Source organism: Ictalurus punctatus, chromosome 13 (genome assembly GCF_001660625.3).
Source record: "Ictalurus punctatus breed USDA103 chromosome 13, Coco_2.0, whole genome shotgun sequence".
In the NCBI taxonomy this organism is placed as follows: Eukaryota; Metazoa; Chordata; class Actinopteri; order Siluriformes; family Ictaluridae; genus Ictalurus; species Ictalurus punctatus.
Genome location: NC_030428.2, coordinates 27,117,501 through 27,137,040, shown reverse-complemented (window position 1 = coordinate 27,137,040; position 19,540 = coordinate 27,117,501). Strand labels below are relative to the sequence as shown.

The 19,540-nt window shown below is 41.9% G+C and overlaps 1 protein-coding gene across 5 annotated transcripts in view; it reads right to left on the bottom strand.

The window, feature by feature from the left end:
• The window catches only part of odad2 (outer dynein arm docking complex subunit 2), an 80,882-nt gene that overhangs the window by 32,066 nt on the left and 29,276 nt on the right, over nucleotides 1-19,540 (bottom strand). For 4 of the 5 annotated variants that reach the window (XM_017482649.3, XM_047159442.2, XM_047159440.2 and 1 more), the window contains exons 9-12: nucleotides 18,413-18,517; nucleotides 17,631-17,781; nucleotides 2,686-2,832; nucleotides 2,389-2,598 (exon numbers count right to left, since the gene is read on the bottom strand). In XM_017482649.3, coding sequence (XP_017338138.1) covers nucleotides 2,389-2,598; nucleotides 2,686-2,832; nucleotides 17,631-17,781; nucleotides 18,413-18,517 — 613 coding nt within the window. The remainder of the gene's footprint in view (nucleotides 1-2,388; nucleotides 2,599-2,685; nucleotides 2,833-17,630; nucleotides 17,782-18,412; nucleotides 18,518-19,540) is intronic. The other variant, XM_047159441.2, reaches the window with a different exon arrangement.

Genomic DNA, 19,540 nt, shown 5'->3' with positions numbered 1-19,540 from the left:
CGACTCAGACTCATAAAAGTTAAGTCATAAACAAGTCTGGTGGAAACTGCTGAAATGCTGGACATTAGCGGTGATGGGGCTTCGCAACGAACGGTGGGTGAGGGGGTGGGGGGGTGGGTGGGGGGGGACCAGCATGACTGTAGTGCATTATGTGTACTTTTGTTCTAATGAGATTACACAGGAAAAGCTTACTATTCTGGCCACCATTGGCAGCGCTTTAAAATGTTCGTATGCCAGTAAGAAGTGAGCCAGGATTCAATTTACATACTTGGAAGACAAAATTGTACCGTGCAACCATCTAAATCTGGCTGGGCATTTTGTTCCTACAATTCTTCCTCCTCCTCCTCTGATTATAAAATCATATCCTCTTGGGTTTTTATGTTCGGGGTAAAAATCCGTAAGCAGCGCTAACATGGAATCTGTGACAGAGACATGAAAAGATGAGAGACGAAGGCTGAGGGGAATTTGAATGAAGGGGTTAAATGAAAGCTGAAGTGGACAGTGGGCTTTGAGCTGCACTGATTGCTCACATACTGATTTCTGGTTTGTGGTTTATAGTTTATAATAGCCAGTTTTCCTGAAAATCTGCTAGCCAGCACACAAGCATGGAGAAAGCATGTATAATTAAAAAAATATGTACCGTCTGCCCACTGAGGTCCATGTGCACAGCGGTGCCCTACATAGGGTATTTACACTGCGTGGACGGACAAAACACGTGGCTATAAGATGTGCTATTAGTACAATTACCGTTAGCTAGTAACTGGAGCCGTTATGTGCTTTATACTGATCGAGTGTGAAGGTGTATAAACGTCCAGTAGAAATCAAAATCATCCGGGATATTAACATTTTCCTCGGACGTGTTGTTAAATCGGAATGAAGTTTCTACGCTAAATTCCATTATAATTGCACTCGGCATAGACTGTTAGCACAGTGACCTAATGACTAATGTTTTTGCTAGCTAGTTCATAGCTGCTAATAAATTATGAAGGGAAAAAAAAAAGAAACATTTATTTTATAGTTACTGTAAATGTTAAAAAAAAAACAAAAAAAAAAACATAAAAGGAAAAAAAAGTATTTGGAGATATTAATATCAATTTTGCGATGATATAATACACTTTTGTGAAATATTACAGAGATCATGTTAAATGCGTACACACGGGCAACGTTTTTGCGGTCGAACTTCTCAAACCGAGAGAGCACCAGCTGAATCATTACTATTGTGAGATTAGAGAAGGGGGCGGGGCTTCAGGAGCCCCGTCAGAGCTGTAGTGAATTCGACTAAAACTTGTAACTTCAACCTTCGACTAGGAAAAAAACCAAAGAAAGCATCCCTTCGACTCAGGGAGTCAGGTCGGACTCCTCAACTCTGAGTTCAGGAAGTGATGTCAAATCAACATGGCTGCTCACGGTACAGCAATAAATATGCAATATCGAATTCTTACACGACAAATACACGCACCGTACACGTATTTACTTAGGATCAATCGACATATAGACATACGAGTCTTCAACACACCTAGACACCTATCAAACATTTCAGATTCATATGTTCCCTGCTGGGAAAAAAACAAACAAACAAACAAAAAAAAAACAACAACAGAAACCATCACAGACATTCTAATGGTTTCCACTACAAAAACCATTACAAACCATCAGCTAACCATTAAAACCAATACCACTGCTGGTCCTTAATGGTATCCACTAGACATAACATGCCACCAATAGAAGGCAACAAATTATCAACAGAGACCCACAGTGACCATTAAAGTTTCCATTAGAACCATTTAAAACCATTACAAATGCGTTGATGGTTTCTACTGTTGTTTTTCAGCAGGGTTGATTGGTGCATCTGCCATTGTTATTGGGAGGAAGACTACTCGGGTGTATTTTTGACCAGTGGGGATTGAGTCACATGTTCTATGACGGAAATGGATTTTCAGACGCTGTCATATCAAACATTAGAGTTCTCTGCAGTGATGTAATTAAGGCAACACGCTAATAGAGCATTACACATGTGCACTTCAGAGGTGGTCTGATCCTTCAGGCTGAGCCAGCGTGTGTGATGGAAACGCTAGGTCCTCGGCTACGTCCGAGTCTGAACCAGTGTAAATATACAGATTAGTGCGGGCTGTGGGCTTGTAATCACAGCGCGCGCCACTCTGTCAATAAACAATGTGCCAAGCGGAGGGGCGGCCTGACATCCGATCTGTTTTTACCTGAAGAGCCTGGGCTTTGATGTAGGCGGGGGTGCCGAGCGTGTGAGTGTGTGCAGGAACGAGTGGGTGAAGTCTATACCATTGTATTTTGTGTGTGTGTGTTTGAGTGAGTGCGATAGAGAGATGTTTATTTGTGCACCCCTCGTCGTAGCCCTACTGGGTTACAACTCACGAGTCTCCGGATGCCGCCGTACTGCCGCACGGTCCTGCGCGCTCGCCTGAACATGGCCACGTTGGCGATGGTCTCGGCTGCCAAGCTCTTCAGCTCTTTATCAGGAGAGTCCAGGATGGACACCATGGTCTGCAGTCCCCCTAAATCAGCGATGGCTCGTCGGATCGGGGAGCTGCGACTGATTTCCTTCAGGATCTTCAGAGAACCGATCTGAGACGTAAGAAAGAGGACACTGGGCGTAACGAGTGATCGTTACAACTAAACGCTAGGATACGTTTTTGTCATGTAAAAACTCACTTTAGACTTCAGCTCGTCTGTGTCCAGCAGGTTGATGAGGACCTCCAGCCCCCCCACGTCTCTGATGGCCAGCTGACACGCCTCCTGAGCCAGGTTACAGTCTCGCATCGAACACAGAGCAATCACTGTGGCTGTCTGATTACCTCCCTGTACACACACACACACACACACACATAAAACAGAAGTAATAAACATTAAATAATTTAAGAGAAAGAAAGAAAATAATACAGAAAAAGACTAAAAGGGTGTGTATGAAAGGACAAACGCCCTCACACACACACAGACGCCCTCACACACGAGCTCACGCATGCCTGTGTTTGGGTGTGTATGAGGACGTGTGTGTGTGTGTGTGTGTGTGTGTGTAATGAACATGTGGTGACTGAAAATCATGAACATTCGCTGTAATAAACCCACAGCCGGGGTTTTCTGGGGCCTGAGACAGTGTCTCTGACTCTCACTTTAGCCGGGTGTCTGGTGCAGGAGGAAAGTGGACAGATGTGCAGAGCTGGAACATCTGCACATTTCACACGAGCAGCTCTCAGTCAGGCCCAAGCTGGATGCAGTAGGTCCAGCACAAGTGTTTACTAAGCTCCAGGAACATCAGCAACATTAGTGGAGCTTTGAAATGTAACCCTGCACTCCTCTAATCCACTGCTGAGTCACCAATCTCTCTCTCTCTCTCTACTCTAATGATAGACAGATAAAGCAGAGCATGGAAGATCCACACTACAGGAGGGAAGCCCAAACTAAACTCCAGAGTAAAATGCAGAGTTATTTGGCCCTAAACAGACAGTACAGCGTGGCAGATTATCTGAGCACGGTGACTGATCCAACACTGAGAAACACACTGATGAAGTACAGCGAGCACGGCTTGGCCACGGAGACAGCCGACACAGACGGCCCTGCTGCCCCGAGAGACGCCACTGTGCCAACAGTGCACACTCAATAAAATAGAGACAGAGCTGCACTTCCTCTCTGAATTCACTAAATACAACCACATTCCAACTGAATTCTTCACCCAAATGAACAAAATCATCCCCAACTTTAGCTGCCTCTCAGACCCCGACAAACCGCCCCAATGCCTGGTGGGGTTGGAGAATACATGGTGATGGATCTGAGACCGACTGGCACCCTGTCCAGGGTGTACCCCGCCTTGTGCCCGATGCTGTCTGGGATAGGCTCCAGGTTTCCCCCTGACCCTGAAAAGGAGTAAGCGGTAGAAGATGGATGGATGGATCTGAGAGCGTTCCTCCGTACAGAATCTCTCCAGATCCTTCACATTTCAGGTCCACGCTGGTGGACTCTCCTCTTCAGTTCACCCCACAGGTTTTCTATGGGGTTCAGGTCAGGGGACTGGGATGGTCAGGGCAGGACCTTGATTTTGTGGTCAGTAAACCATTTTTGTGTTGATTTTGTTGTTTTGGATCATCGTCCTGCTGGAAGATCCGACCACGGCCCATTTGAAGCTTTCTGGCAGAGGCAGTCAGGTTTTCATTTAATATCTGTTGATATTTGATAGAGTCCATGATGCCATGTATCCTAACAAAATGTCCAGGTCCTCTGTCAGAAAAACAGCCCAAAACATTAAAGATCCTCCTCCATATTTAACCGTGGGCATGAGGAACTTTTCCATACGGCTACCTCTCTGTGTGCTCCAAAACCACCTCTGTGTTTATTACCAAAAAGCTCTATTCTGGTTTCATCTGACCGTAGAACCCGATCCCATTTGAAGTTCCAGTAGTGTCTGCACACTGAAGATGCTCGAGTTTGTTTTTGGATGAGAGTAGAGGCTTATTTCTTTAAACCCTTCCAAACAGCTTGTGGTGATGTCGGTGACTATAGATTCTAGTTCTGGAGACTTTCTGACCCCGAGACACGACTAACTTCTGCAGTTCTCCAGCTGTGATCCTTGGAGATGTTTTATCCACTCGAACCGTCCTCTTCACAGTGCGTTGAGACGATACAGACACACGCCCAATTCCAGGTCGATTCATGACATTTCCAGTGGACTGGAACTTCTTAATTATTGCCCTGATGGTGGAAACGGGCGTTTTCAATGCTTGTGCTATTTTCTTATAGCCACGCCCCATTGTGTGACGCTCAACAACCTTTTGCTGCACATCACAGCTATATTCCTCGCTCTTACCCATTGTTATGAATGACTAAGGGAATTTGTCCTGTGTGTTACCTCATATTTATACCCCTGTGAAACAGGAAGTCATAGTTGAACAATTTCCTGTTCCTAGTCGCCCAGGTGCACTAAAAAAATGTCAAATATCAGTTGGAATACACTTCAAATATATTTTTGTCTCATGAATTCAAATGGATGCCAATAATTGTAGCACACCTATATACAACAATTTTTTTTTTTTTATAAACCTGTGTTGCCTTTGCGATTGTTTGATGTCCGTGAGAGCAGAGTATTTTTTGTGAATTTTTTGTACAAAAGGTCAACAGCAATACAGTGGAGACGGAGCTGCTCTTTCTAAGTGAAGGTAACACTTTCAAACACTTGTGTGAAATATATATTTTTAAAATTTCAAGTCACACACCCTCAGTTCTCCCTTCTGACCAACACCGACACACTGCCCATTCTGTTAGGGGACATGAAGGAGAGCTGCGCTTTAGTACGCATCTGCCTGCCACAACCTGAGGGACAGTGAGTAACACACCCAAACACACACACACACACTCTCGCACACACAGCCCTGTTTGCCTTCTGTGTTTTTTTATTGACTTCTTTAAGATAAAACTTCTTAAAGCCAATATTTGCTTGGTTTCTATTCTCTCGTCTCCATGTTTCTATATGGACACTAATATAATATGTTTATTCGGATTCTGATGATATATTTATACAAAGACTAAACTGATATGTATGTATGAGATACAGAGAGACGGAGAGAGACAGTGAGACAGACAGACAGACAGAGAGAGAGAGAGACAGGGCACATGTGTTGCCCATATTACGATCCTGGACTAAATGTGAACCAGTAGCAGCAGTGAATCCGCTGTGCCATTCTCCCCTTCTTCAAAGCATTCGGCGGGTTCGCATTGCAAACTTGTAAAAACAGCGCTCGGTTTACAGCCGATACCGCCGGCTTGGAGAAAAGAGGGAAAAAGCGAGGGATCATATGCTTTCGTTTTTGCCTGCTTTGGTCTCAAAGAGCTGTGGACATTCTTTAAAACTAGAACAACATCTGAAGTTCTTTTATATCGCGAGACTCGGACACTACTGCGCTCCCAAACACACATGTTTCAGAGATGTGATCCACAGCCCGTCTCTGTCTCACACACACACACACACACAAACCTGTGAACATGACTGTCTTCCTAAAGCTACCTCACAGCATGTGCAGTGTGCTTTACTACACTTCTCATAAGGAAAAACACACACAGATGTGTTAAGCTGGTCTCAATACACTCTTTCAGTCCAGAACTGTCAGTCTTATCTTCTAGGCATTAAAAAGCTCAGTTTGAAGTATTTATGTCAAGTGCCATTCATTTTAAAGGCTATTTGCTGGTGAAGCCTCTGAGGAGAGACGGAAAGAAATAAAGAGAAAGGACAAGAGAGAAAGCGTGTTAAGGGTTGTGCAGTAAGATATTTGATATTTGTAAAAGAGGCACTAGAGGACGAACTGCCTCCAAATTTTCTCACAATTGGCTCAAACTTTCAAAATTTGTCTTAGAATCGCATCAAAGTTGTCTCAACATCATCTCAAAATGTTCTCGAAATCATCAACATGGCCTCATCTTCTCAAAATCGTCAACATGGCGTCAAAATCTTCTCAAAACCATCAGCATGATCTCAAATTCTTCTCAAAATCAACAACATGGTCTCAGAATCTTCTCAAAATCATCAACATGGTCTCAAATTCTTCTCAAAATCAACAACATGGTCTGAAATTCTTCTCAAAATCAACAACATGGTCTCAAAATCATCAACATGGTCTCAAATCCTTTTCAAAGTCATCAACATGGTCTCAGAATCTTCTCAAAATCATCAACATGGTCTCAAATTCTTCTCAAAATCAACAACATGGTCTCAAATTCTTCTCAAAATCAACAACATGGTCTCAAATTCTTCTCAAAATCATCAACATAGTCTCAAAATCCTCTCAAAATCATCAACATGGCCTCAAATCCTTTTCAAAATCAACAACATGGTCTCAGAATCTTCTCAAAGTCATCAACATGTCCTCAAATTCTTCTCAAAATCCTCAACATGGTCTCAAAATCATCAACATAGTCTCAAAATCCTCTCAAAATCATCAACATGGTCTCAACATTTTTCAAAATCAACATGGCCTCAAATTTCTTCTCAAAATCATCTACATGGTCTCAAAATCATCAGCATGGCCTCAAATCCTTCTCAAAATCCTCAACATGGTCTCAACAGTTTTCTAAATCATCAACATGGTCTCAATCATAAATGTGGCCTCAAATTCTTCTCAAAATCACCAATATGGTCTCAAAATCATGAACATGGCCTCAAAATTGCCAACATGGTCTCAGAACAGAGAGAGAGCGAAGGGGGGATCAGCCAGGGTGTGTATAAAGAGGGAGATCAATCAGACTGATGACTATTCCATCCATCTTTATTCTGTAATTGTGACTGAAACAGACAAAGACTGAAGCAGTCAGAGGGTAAAGGAGAAAAAAGAAAGGCAAAAGGAACATGACAGACAGAGTTAAAGAGTCGAAAGGAGAAAAAGAAACAAGAGAAAGCTGCTCTTGGCATTTAAAGCGAGCTCACGGTGGCAGAGCACTCACATTACAGCTACCTCATGAAGGTGATTTAGAGAAGAGCTCATATTATTTATTCTCAATTATACAGCTTCCAACTCTCCTGTGTGAGATAAAGACTCATGTATAAACAGAGAGAGAAAGAAAGAAAGAAAGAAAGAGAGAGAGAGAGAGAGAGAGAGAGAGAGAGAGAGAGAGAGAGAACCAGAGAGACAGAACCAGAGACAGATAGAGAAATCGAGAGAGGTATCACATTTAATGGAAGACATTAACCTGATCTAAATCAGCAGCATCCATGTGGTTTTACTAGCATCTCTCTCTCTCTCTCTCTCTCTCTCTCTCTCTCTCTCACACACACACTCGTACAGAAAAAAGTTTAACTATTGGTGTTCCAATAGCCACTCAAACACATCTCAGTCAGTCAGTGTGCCAGGAAGACTTTACTCTAAAGCTCTACTTTTCACATAATGTGCTCGATTATTTCTCTGCCTAATCCCCTCTTTATGAGCAGATTATAAACACAGGTGTATTTATATTGAGATCATATGGCAATTTAATCACACACAGGCTGATTAAACACTCCATTCAACTAATTATGTGACTTGTGATTGGAACTGTTTATACCAGAATTAATATAGGGGTCAAGTTACACAAAATTCCTTACCTACAGAGGTCCGGATAAGTGACTGACATGCAAAGTCTCCTCAAAGTTCTCAGAATAATCTCAAAATCTAGTGAAACTACATTATAGTTTCCATATAATCTCAACAGCCTGAAATAAGCTCAAAATTGTCTCCCGATTGCCACAAAAACACAGCACAATGTCCTCAATAAACTCAGAATCCAAAAAATCTCAAACGCATTTCAAACTCTTACCAAAATCACTTCAACATAGTTTCAAAATGGACTCAAAATCATCACAAAACAGTCTCAAAACCACCTCAGAGGTCTCAAAACCACCTCAAACTCATCTCAAGGTTTTCAAAATCACCTCAGAGGTCTCAAAACCACCTCAAACTCACCTCAAGGTTGTCAAATCACCTCAAACATCTCAAAACCACTTCAAAGGTCTCAAAATCACCTCAAACTCATCTCAAGATTCTCAAAATCACCTCAAACTCATCTCAAGATTCTCAAAATCACCTCAAATGTCCCAAAATCACTTCAAACTCACCTCAAGGTTGTCAATTCACCTCAAACATCTCAAAATCACCTCAAACTCACTTCAAAGGTCTCAAAATCACCTCAAACTCGTCTCAAGATTCTCAAAATCATCTCAAATGTCTCAAACTCACCTCAAGGTTGTCAAATCCCCTCAAACTCACCTCAAACATCTCAAAATCACCTCAAACTCGTCTCAAGATTGTCAAAATCATCTCAAATGTCTCAAACTCACCTCAAGGTTGTCAAATCCCCTCAAACTCACCTCAAACATCTCAAAATCACCTCAAAGGTCTCAAAATCACCTCAAACTTGTCTCAAGATTGTCAAAATCACCTCAAACTCGGCTCAAGGTTCTCAAAATTACCTCAAAATCTAGTGAGACTACAATCAATATCATCTCAACAGTCTCAAAATCACCTCACAATCTTCTCAACAGTCTCAAAATATTTTCAAATATGCTGAGAATGACCCCAAAGCCATCTCAAAATCAAAATACTCTCAACAGCCACGTTAAATATTCACCTCAAAACTTTCCCACAATTGCCACAAAAATCACCCCACGATCTTCTCAATAGGCTCAGAATCACCTCAAATTCTCAAAATCATGCCAAATTTGCCTCATCCTAGTTTCAGATTTGACTCAAACTCATCACAAAACAGTCTCAAAATCACCTCAAACCCATCTCAAAGGTGTCGAAATCACCTCAAAATCTAGTGAGACTACAAGCTCGTCTCAAAATCACCTCAAAATATTCTCACTGTGCTCAGGATGACCTCAAAACCACCTCGAAACCAAAATCATCTCAAACGCCCTTCAAACTCTTGTCAAAATTGCCTCAAAATCTTTCCAACCGTCTCCTAAATCTTAACCGTCTCAACTTCTTCTCGACATCACAAAAACGGTCTCGATGGTCTTAATATCACCTGAAAACTAAAACCGTTTAAAACAGGCTTCAGAATCATCTCACCTGTAAACCGCTTTGAACTCGTCTCTAAATCACCTCTACAGCGTCTTGTCAAAATTGCCTCAACATCTTCGCAAAAATCCTCTCAAAACAAATGACATGAACGCATGCGTTTGGAAATAACAGAGGATCTGCTACAGAAGCCTCACTGAAAACTTCATTTGTATTTTATCTTTAATTAATTTTTTTTTTTTTAAATATATATATATATACGGCTCGGTCGTCTGAAATACCTTTTGGCACTGTGGGTTGATGCCAACTTTTTATGTGTAAATAATTCTGCAAATTCTATACATTTCCCCTGACCCTCATGGAGTATTTTGTGTTGATTCATCACATATAACCCCATTTCAGCTCCAGGACTAAAAGAAATAACTACAAAATGTGTAAAAGTTCAAAGGGGAGAGAGAGAGCCACTGCATCCTGCAGTACTCGGTCTGACCAGTAGAGGGGGTTAAAATGCATGACAGAGCTCACAGGTAAACTCAGAGCCTGGCAGAATCCCTCATTAATCTTCAGCGCTGTCATTTTTCACCCTCACAAGCTGAAGATTTCAATCGTAATCCTAACTTCTGTACTTTACTTTGCAACAATCTCAGACTGAGATATCCGCAGACGCAAAACTGTTCCCCTTTCTGCTTCACGGGAAGCGAAACCGAGCCGTGCGTCTTCGCTGCAACGAGATACGTGCTAATTAAAGCTTCGTTTCCTGAGCAAACACGCCGACTGCACCGAGCTGTCAGTTTAAGTGGGTCACCAATAAAAATCTCTAATCACCCTGGCAGAAATCCCGCATTCTTTTACGTCACATGAGCATTTAGGCCGCGGATGATTAGCGGCTTTAGAGGCGATTAACGAGGACCGTGGGGGGAGATTTCTGGCAGCGGTAGAAGTGTGAGAAACATTTCTGTATGAAACGCTGTTTGGTTGCCATCTAATCTCCGATCCGAGCTAATGAGGCAGTCGAGCTGGAACTAACAAAACAAATACACTGCGGTTTCCTCCACTGTATGTACACACGTGTGGTTCTGGAGCTGCGTGTGAACGTGTGGGTTAACATTTAAAACCTTGCCCTGTGAGCCACCGGTACGACAAACGCACGTTGTGTGGTGCGTTATGTTTCTGCGGGATTTTTCGAAAAATTCAAGGCTAATACAGTGCGGTGAAAATATCGGCGTGAACACCATGCGGCCGGTGAAACGAACGAGCTTCTTTACACGTGAACGGTCGCTTCTACTAAATACTAAACACGCAGAACAGATGATTTATGTAACACTCCACGGAGCGTGTAATCTCCTTAAAAAGAAGAGAGAGAGAGAGAGAGAGAGAGAGAGGGAACGAGAAAAATAAACGACGTTTAGCTTGGCGAAGTTGTGTTTCGGCTTCTGATGGCGAGGACGTTATAATTACGCTACTGGATGAACGTCATAAATAAAGAACTCTCGGACTTCCAGACAGATAGGCCGCTTTATAAACACTGCAGTGTAACCGGCGCGTCATTTTAAACGGATCAGACTCCACAGTTTTACCCAAATAAGCCTTTGCATATGCTTATCTGAGACTAACCACAGCGCTCATTAAACCCACATGATAAATGGCACATTTTGGGTCATTTACATTCATTACGCGGAGGTTCTGCTCGGCTAAAAATATCCACGACTAAACTAAACTCTGCCTGGCTGTTTTCTTTCCGATGATTCAGTGCTCGTTGTACTGGAGATGATCCTGTTAAAGATCACCGACTTCAAACACACACACACACACACGCACACACTGGATGTTCGTATGGTGCTTAAAACAACACCTCTGCTTCGCTTTATCTACACCATGGCTTTATCTGGCCATTATAGCAGGCTAGGAAACAATTCGGAGATTCTACGTCCATAAATTCTTCCCGTGTCTGACACTCGTCCATTTCAGTTTGGCCCAAACTCCTGCGAAAACAACCTCAGGGTTTATTTGATGAGGTCTGATATGTAGAAAAGCCTGGCGTGACATCGTGCGCTTGGAGAAAGGGTATCTTCGGCCTGGCGTGAACAGACGTGATGCGGACGAGAGATCGGACACACACACACGCGCTGCCGGTTAGATATACGACATTCCTCACACTCATCATCTGAGCTCGTAGAGAAGTTTACACGGTGGACACAAAACAAAACCGAGTCAAGCACGGTTTGTGGATTTCAACGTTCAAAGACACCGGGATGTATACACGTTGCCAAACGATTTGGTCTATATGATCATATTTATCTTAATGTTGTAGACCGTCCCATGGCTGGAAACGCCTCGGTCCTGAAATTGTCGGAAAACCTCAAGTTACAGCTTTACCTCTGACTGTCACGAAGAGCCGACACTGGAGACTCCTTCCATAAATATTATATAAACACTTTTCTCCTTACAGAAAACGGAACGATTTCTTAAAATCTGTTTTCGTGGAGCGTCCCTTTAAATGAGCTGTTACTATAAAAACGATGACGTATTAACCCTCTTCGGCGTGAATTATTATATTTACATTTTTAAAAAAAAAAAGTTTTTTATGGATATTTATTGCTTGAATTAGTTCAAGTAATGAAAATATATTTGAAAGAATGTGAAAAATGTGCAGCTGGTAAATTGTTGCCGTATGGCAACAAAGTACAATGGTGGAAAGTATCATGTAGTCAACGCTAAATATATTATAATTAGCACGATTATGGCCAAAATGATCATCCTGATTATTCGGATCAATATCGAGATCTCGATTATTTATCGTGATTATTCACTGGTTTTAGGGAGAACGTATTTTTATTGCACTTTCACGTTGAAATAAACAGACCGCTGCGTTCACCTCCGTGTTGTGCTACGTTCCTGCTCATGCACAAATCTTTGCTTCAAATTACACTGAACCTTAAAGTGCATCATCTCGTAGAAGCAAAATAAACAAATAAATAAATAAAATAAAAATAAATAAAATTGTAAATAAAATAAAGGATGAGTACAAATAAAAACGCCATCAACCAAATGAAAATACGCGTCAGATATGACAATATGCTACCAAATGAAAACAATTCGGGCGAATGCAGGAAAGGCAATAAGAGTGTTTACAGGAGGACAGACGCAAGAGAATTTCTTTTAGGAGCACTTGTGCACCTTATTACAAAAATTTAGGAGCTTTTTTTAATATATATTTATTTATTTATTCATTTTTAGAGATGGTATCATTAATGTGCCACAATATAACACACAAGTGGGCATGAGAAAACTTGACCTGGACAATTATGACAGAATTTAGGAACATAGTGTGAGCCATGACACATTAATTGACCTTCTGATCAACTACATTTCATATTTTCAGTTCATTTTACAGACTGTATGCAAAAAAACAAACAAAAAAACAAAAAAAAAACGTTAAACTGTTCCACCTTGTAAACAAATACAATGAACTTCAATGTTCAGTGTTTGAAGTCGGCTCCTCTTAAATATATTTAAAGCTACAATATTAGACGTTTTCCACGGTCCTGGTTCTGGGCTGGAGTCAGTTCTCGAACCGCTCTGTGTGTATTGTGTAGATATCTGAATAATCTCATATAGGATGTGATTGGGTGAGTGCATTTACCCGTCAGACGCAAAGCGCTTTAGTTTAACGGTGTTCATTACTGACGCTCCGATCAGGATTTTTACAGCCGATACCGATCCAGATACCGATCATTTTTTTGTTTAAGCTTTAATCAGGAGGTCATAAACAGTTAAATGTAAGCTCTCTGCTCATGGTCACTGTTAACTGAGCTAAAATAATAGCAACGAGAAATAGTTTTGGTTAATTGATAAATAAACAAACATATAATATTTATTTTTAAATATCTTAAACAATAGTTCTAATTAAAAGTAGACTAACACAAACATGATCCATATGAGGAAAAAGGCTAATAGCCTTCTACAGAAATAGCGAACTAAGCTTAATGTCAAATTGATATTAAATGCAGCCCATAGTAATTAAACATTATTTCATTTCTCATTTTATTTATATTTTATGAAATTATTATAATATCTATTTTTTTTTATATTAAATGATTTATTTATAACTAAGCACATTTTCTGTCTTTACATTTTATTAGTTTGTTTGTTTATCAGTTTTAGATGGGCTCCCCCAGTACAGTGTTGCCATGTGTACTGATAATATTGTGTTTTTCAGTAGGGATGCACCGAATGTTCGGAAACTGAAATTATTCAGCCGAAAATAGCAAAAAAAAAGCATTTTCGGTGTTCGGCCGAATAAATTTGACCGAACAGTGACGTGTTTGATGACGCGACCAAATAGCCTAGCAACCAGAGTGAGACACGATAATGTCACGACCTCGATGAGGGGGCACGCGCATGCACGAGCTACGTGCACGAGCCATGTGCTCTTCGGATGTTTACTGTGGACACGTGCGTTTGTTTTGTTTCTGTTCCGGAGTATTCCGTCACGTCGCGAGACGTAAGGGAGTAGAGTACGGAAGCAGGTAAAGACGTATTTATTTAAGGGCAGGCAGACAAATCCAACAAAAAACGTTGTCAAGACAGGCAAAGTGAATCAAGGTCGCAGTCACAGAAAACAGGGTCAAAACAAGAAACGTGAACTAGTACTATGGACTGGGAGCGGAAACACCAGGGGGGACTGAATGAACTAATCTATAGTTTAAACTAACTAAATCTATCAAGGAACAGAACATTGACAACGTATCTAACTATACTATCTCTACTCTAATACTTGGCGAGGTGTACAGGGACGCGAGCGGTGTATATCCCCAATAAATCAACTCTAGAGAACCCAATAGAACCATTTCTTGCACTCGTCAATGCACTTTTTAATGCACGTTTTTATTGTAGGCTTCAGAGTGTTCCATTCTTTCAGCAGTCAGTTATAGGCCTAACATCGGCTATTCAAGGGGCTCAAAGATGAGCACATCAAAATATTTTTATTTCACTCATTTATTTATTTAAAGATGTCGGTAGCCTGTGCCTGCTGGGATGAAAAAAAATGTTCAGTGTTAAATAAGTATTTTGAAATTGTAGTTTTTGTAATTGATTTTTTTCTTTGAAAAGCAAGACAAAATAGTAAAAAGCACATTTTGACTATTTAATTTACGCAATGGTGAAAAAAATGGCAAAATAAATGGAAAAACCGTGTTCGGCCTTCGGCGAAGTTTTTCATTATATTCCGCCAAGAATTTTCATTTCGGTGCATCCCTATTTTTTTTAGGGGGATTTATCAAAACATGGAAACTGGAGATGACTTTTCTGGTGATATCTGGCAACCTTAAGTTTAAACGACGTGACTATGCTATGTATTAGAGTAAGTGAAGAGCGTGAAGGAGAGCAGCAGCGTACTCCTTCTGAACAGTTGCTAATCTTGATTATTAAATAATTCCTCACCAATCATAAAGAAGTTTCGATTAACCCCACCTTGTAGCATCAGCATTATTATTAATTTACTCCGCCCGACGCCGCTGTGTCTACACGAGCAGGTGAAAGTTCAGGTCATTTTTGCGTGATCAAAAAAAGATGGCGGTTGTGAGATTGGAAAGTTGGAGCAGATGATGTACAGAGTTACTCTCCATCATAATGGCTTCTCTGCAGTATTTCCACACTTGTTCGGTTGACTGAGGAGTGTGAAAAGCAGTGTGAAAGTAACTGTTGCGTGGTGTGGATGCATTTTCGAGTTTTTAACCCGGTTGTATTATACAACTCCGAACAGGTCATTCACACCGGTGCGAATAAATATTTATTTACAGTCACAAACGCGAGTGAAATGGTCGCACTGTAGAGCCCTGAGTTTATCTGCAAAGTTTTTCCCCGTTTGCGTGATGACGTTTAATGTCCCCGACAACCTCCGTAGTGCCATTTAGCATCGTGCTAGTGTCGTGATTTCTCCTCGCGCAAAGCGCTGGAGCTCGCAGAGAAACTGGCGGCTCGAGCGCTAAAATGCAAACAAACTTTTCCGGGTTTTGGCATTACAGAACGACGTCATCCCTACGCTGCTCTATGTGATTGGCTGCAAATTTAGGAAGCGCTTGATTTGATCTGCAGCGGAGTTTTCTATAAGCGGAGGACGCACTTTAAACGAATAATATCGCCGTCGATCATGTCCATTTAATCGTGTGCAGTCAAAATCGTATTCGCGATCGATATCCGATTAATTGTGCAGCCCTAATATATATACACACACACACACACACACACTATAATAAATATGAAATTGTGTAGCTGGTAAATTGTTACCGAATGGCAACAAAGTACAATGGGGGAAAGTATCATGTAGTCAAATATAACACAAAATATATAATAATATGTAATAACACAACTATAAGTTGCAGTTTGTTTTTTTGCTATCTACTAAGCATGTAAAAGTTATATCTTCTAGAAAGAAATTCCAGTTGTAAAAAGTATGTAGATGGATTTATTTGCTTAAAATACATACAAAAATTACATCCAAAACACGTTTTGCGTGAAATATCTTTTCCATTCCTTCTCTCGAATTCTTAATTCTTCCTACCATTTAGAAAAGAGGTGCGGCTGCAAAACGACGACAATTTTCCTTATTTTGAAAGCGGAAAAAAGGACATATACTATTAGAGAAGCCGAGTGTTTGTTTTTTTTGTCGTGAAGTCCTGTTTCAATTCACGGACGCACGTACCACAGTTCCAGTTTCACGTGTTGTTGCCGTATGGCAACAATGACATTTTACCATGTCAGACAATACCCAAAATATATCGACTTCTTTAAATGACAAAATAATTAAATAAATCTTAACCTCTCAGATCGTGTTTTTTTGTTGTTTTTTTTCCTTTAAGTAGTTTGGCCTAAATATTGAAAAATGAATCACATCTTGACAGCCCTCTGATGATGACCTTCACCGTGCCACGTGACTGCAGAAAAGGAAGTGTGAACAGCACTTCCTGGTCATGTGACATGCCTTTTTTTTTATGATGTCAAAGTTAAAGCCTCCTTTTTCCATTTACACGAGAAAATCGTAGTTTTGTATGACTTCCTATGAAAAAATTAGAGATAAATAAATGGTCACCATTAAGTGCTGTCGTGGAAAATTACGGCCCGATCAGAACGGAGCACTCAAAGACGCTGTGGTGTAAAGTACGTTAAAAAACCAGGAGCAGTGATGTGGGTAGAGACAGTACAGAAGAGTACTGAGCGATTTTGTTTTGTTTTTTTTACTGTATATCTGTACACACTATACAGTACACGCTGGTCTTAAAAAGCAGGCATGTCGAGGTCATTCTCAGCACCTCGGCATGGACGTAAATCCCGATTCTCAGCACGTCAGACACTGCGCGGTGTAATGAAACATGGCTGCTCCGCCGTGCTCCGGCTCTCTCTGAGACTCTCTGTAATACTTTGCACCTGTGTCTTGTTAGCTTCACCCGAGTCTTGTTTGTAATTAGGCTGTGTGTATATATAGTTCCCGTGGGTTTCTCCGTTTCTTTGTGAGGTCTTGTTGGTGTTAGTGCTTTGCCCTTTGCCTGCATGCCACGCTAAATCCTCCGTCTTTGTTCCCTGTGTTTTTTTTTAGCAGATGCCTTGTTTGAAATTTTAAGGGTTGTTTTTGTTTTTTTTTAAAGAAATGCCATGGACTCCCTTCACTTCATTGTAGTTGTGTTTATGGTATTGTGTTTCCAGCGCTTTTACCGGATTTCAGTTTAGCATCACATCAGGCCGGGTCGTTCTCTGGTCGCTTTATTGGATCTATTGCCCCGAGTTTACACGAGAAAGAGAAAGGCGATGGGTTGTGATTTTAGAAACGGTGACATTTTCTGAGAATGGGATAGTGACGGATCTAGACAGACAGATGGACTAGAGTGAATTCTTCCAACCAACCGGACAGTACACTGAGAACCAGACAGACCACGCCCACAACAGACAAACAGCAAGTGACATACGAACTTGTTGTGTAACTAGAGTATCTTCAATACTCCCTTCCTGACTTCAATATGTCAATACGTGCAATCAAATCACGTTTCTCAAACCGTTTCATGGGTGTGTTACTTTACTGGGGTAGTGTGTATGTGTGTGTGTGTGTGTGTGTGCACGCATATATACCTTTAGGTACTTGACTAGTTTCTGAATGTGCCAGTACTCAGAGGGAACGTCAGTGTGGCTCTCCCCTCGTCTTTCAGTCTGCTCTTCATCATCCTCGCTCTCAGAGGAGCTCTCACTAAAGCCTTCAGCTCCTGTTCCTCCACCTGGACTCCTGTTACTCACACACACACACACACACACACACACACACACACACACACACACACACACACACACACAGTGAAGAATGCACAAGAAACTCTTGAGTTTCTGAGCCGTACGTCTTACACAATGTGGAACACACTCACGTATGATCATTCAAGGTGTTAGTTATAGCCGCAGAAGTGTATGTGTGTGTGTGTGTGTGTGTGTGTGTGTGTGTGTGTGTGTTATTAGTACAGTAGGATGTGTTCTCCTCCGCACACAGCTTAGATTATTCAGCGTAGATAAACAGAGTCTTTGTTTTAGTTTAATGGACTGAAGTCTGCAGCAGCAATGTGTCTAATATTACACACAGACAGACAGGGTGCCAATAATTATGAATTCCACTAAATATGCTGAATAAATAGACAGGCAGGTCAGGAAAGAGGGACAAACAGACAGACAGAGAGAGAAAGACAGAAAAAAAGGTAATCAGACACACGCGCGCACACACACGCGCGCACACACACACACGCGCACACACACGCGCACACACACGCGCACACACACGCGCGCACACACACGCGCGCACACACACGCGCGCACACACACGCGCGCACACACACACGCGCGCACACACACACGCAAGGTGCTTCACTTACAGTTTGGGAAACGAGGCACAGCCTGTGACTGGAGATCCAGAATAATTCGTTTTCTTCCTGCTCTCTGATTTGGGAGACGTTTTCCAACTGTCTGTGACTCTCTCACTACAGAAAGATTTAAAACGTAAACAAAGGAATAAACCATACTGAGTGTCTATGTATTCATCTTACACTGTGGATTATTTAATGATTAAACCAAGTTCTGTGTTAACAACCCGGCAGTACCGCTAACAACCCCTCAGTACCGCTAACAACCCGGCAGTACCGCTAACAACCCGTCAGTACCGCTAACAACCCGGCAGTACCGCTAACAACCCGTCAGTACCGCTAACAACCCGTCAGTACCGCTAACAACCCGGCAGTACCGCTAACAACCCGTCAGTACCGCTAACAACCCGTCAGTACCGCTAACAACCCGTCAGTACCGTTAATAACCCGTCAGTACCGTTAATAACCCGTCAGTACCGCTAACAACCCGTCAGTACCGTTAACAACCCCTCAGTACCGTTAACAACCCCTCAGTACCGTTAACAACCCGTCAGTACCGTTAACAACCCCTCAGTACCGCTAACAACCCCTCAGTACCGCTAACAACCAGTCAGTACCGCTAACAACCAGTCAGTACCGTTAATAACCCCTCAGTACCGCTAACAACCCGTCAGTACCGCTAATAACCCGTCAGTACCGTTAATAACCCCTCAGTACCGTTCACAACCCGTCACTACCGCTAACAACCCCTCAGTACTGCTAACAACCCCTCAGTACCGTTAACAACCCCTCAGTACCGCTAACAAGCCCTCAGTACCATTAATAACCCCTCAGTACCGTTAATAACCCCTCAGTACCGTTAACAAGCCCTCAGTACCGTTCACAACCCCTCAGTACCGTTAACAACCCCTCAGTACCGCTAACAACCCCTCAGTACCGTTAACAAGCCCTCAGTACCGTTAATAACCCCTCAGTACCGTTCACAACCCGTCAGTACCGTTCACAACCCCTCAGTACCGTTCACAACCCCTCAGTACCGCTAACAAGCCCTCAGTACCGTTAATAACCCCTCAGTACCGTTAATAACCCCTCAGTACTGCTAACAAGCCCTCAGTACCGTTAATAACCCGTCAGTACCGC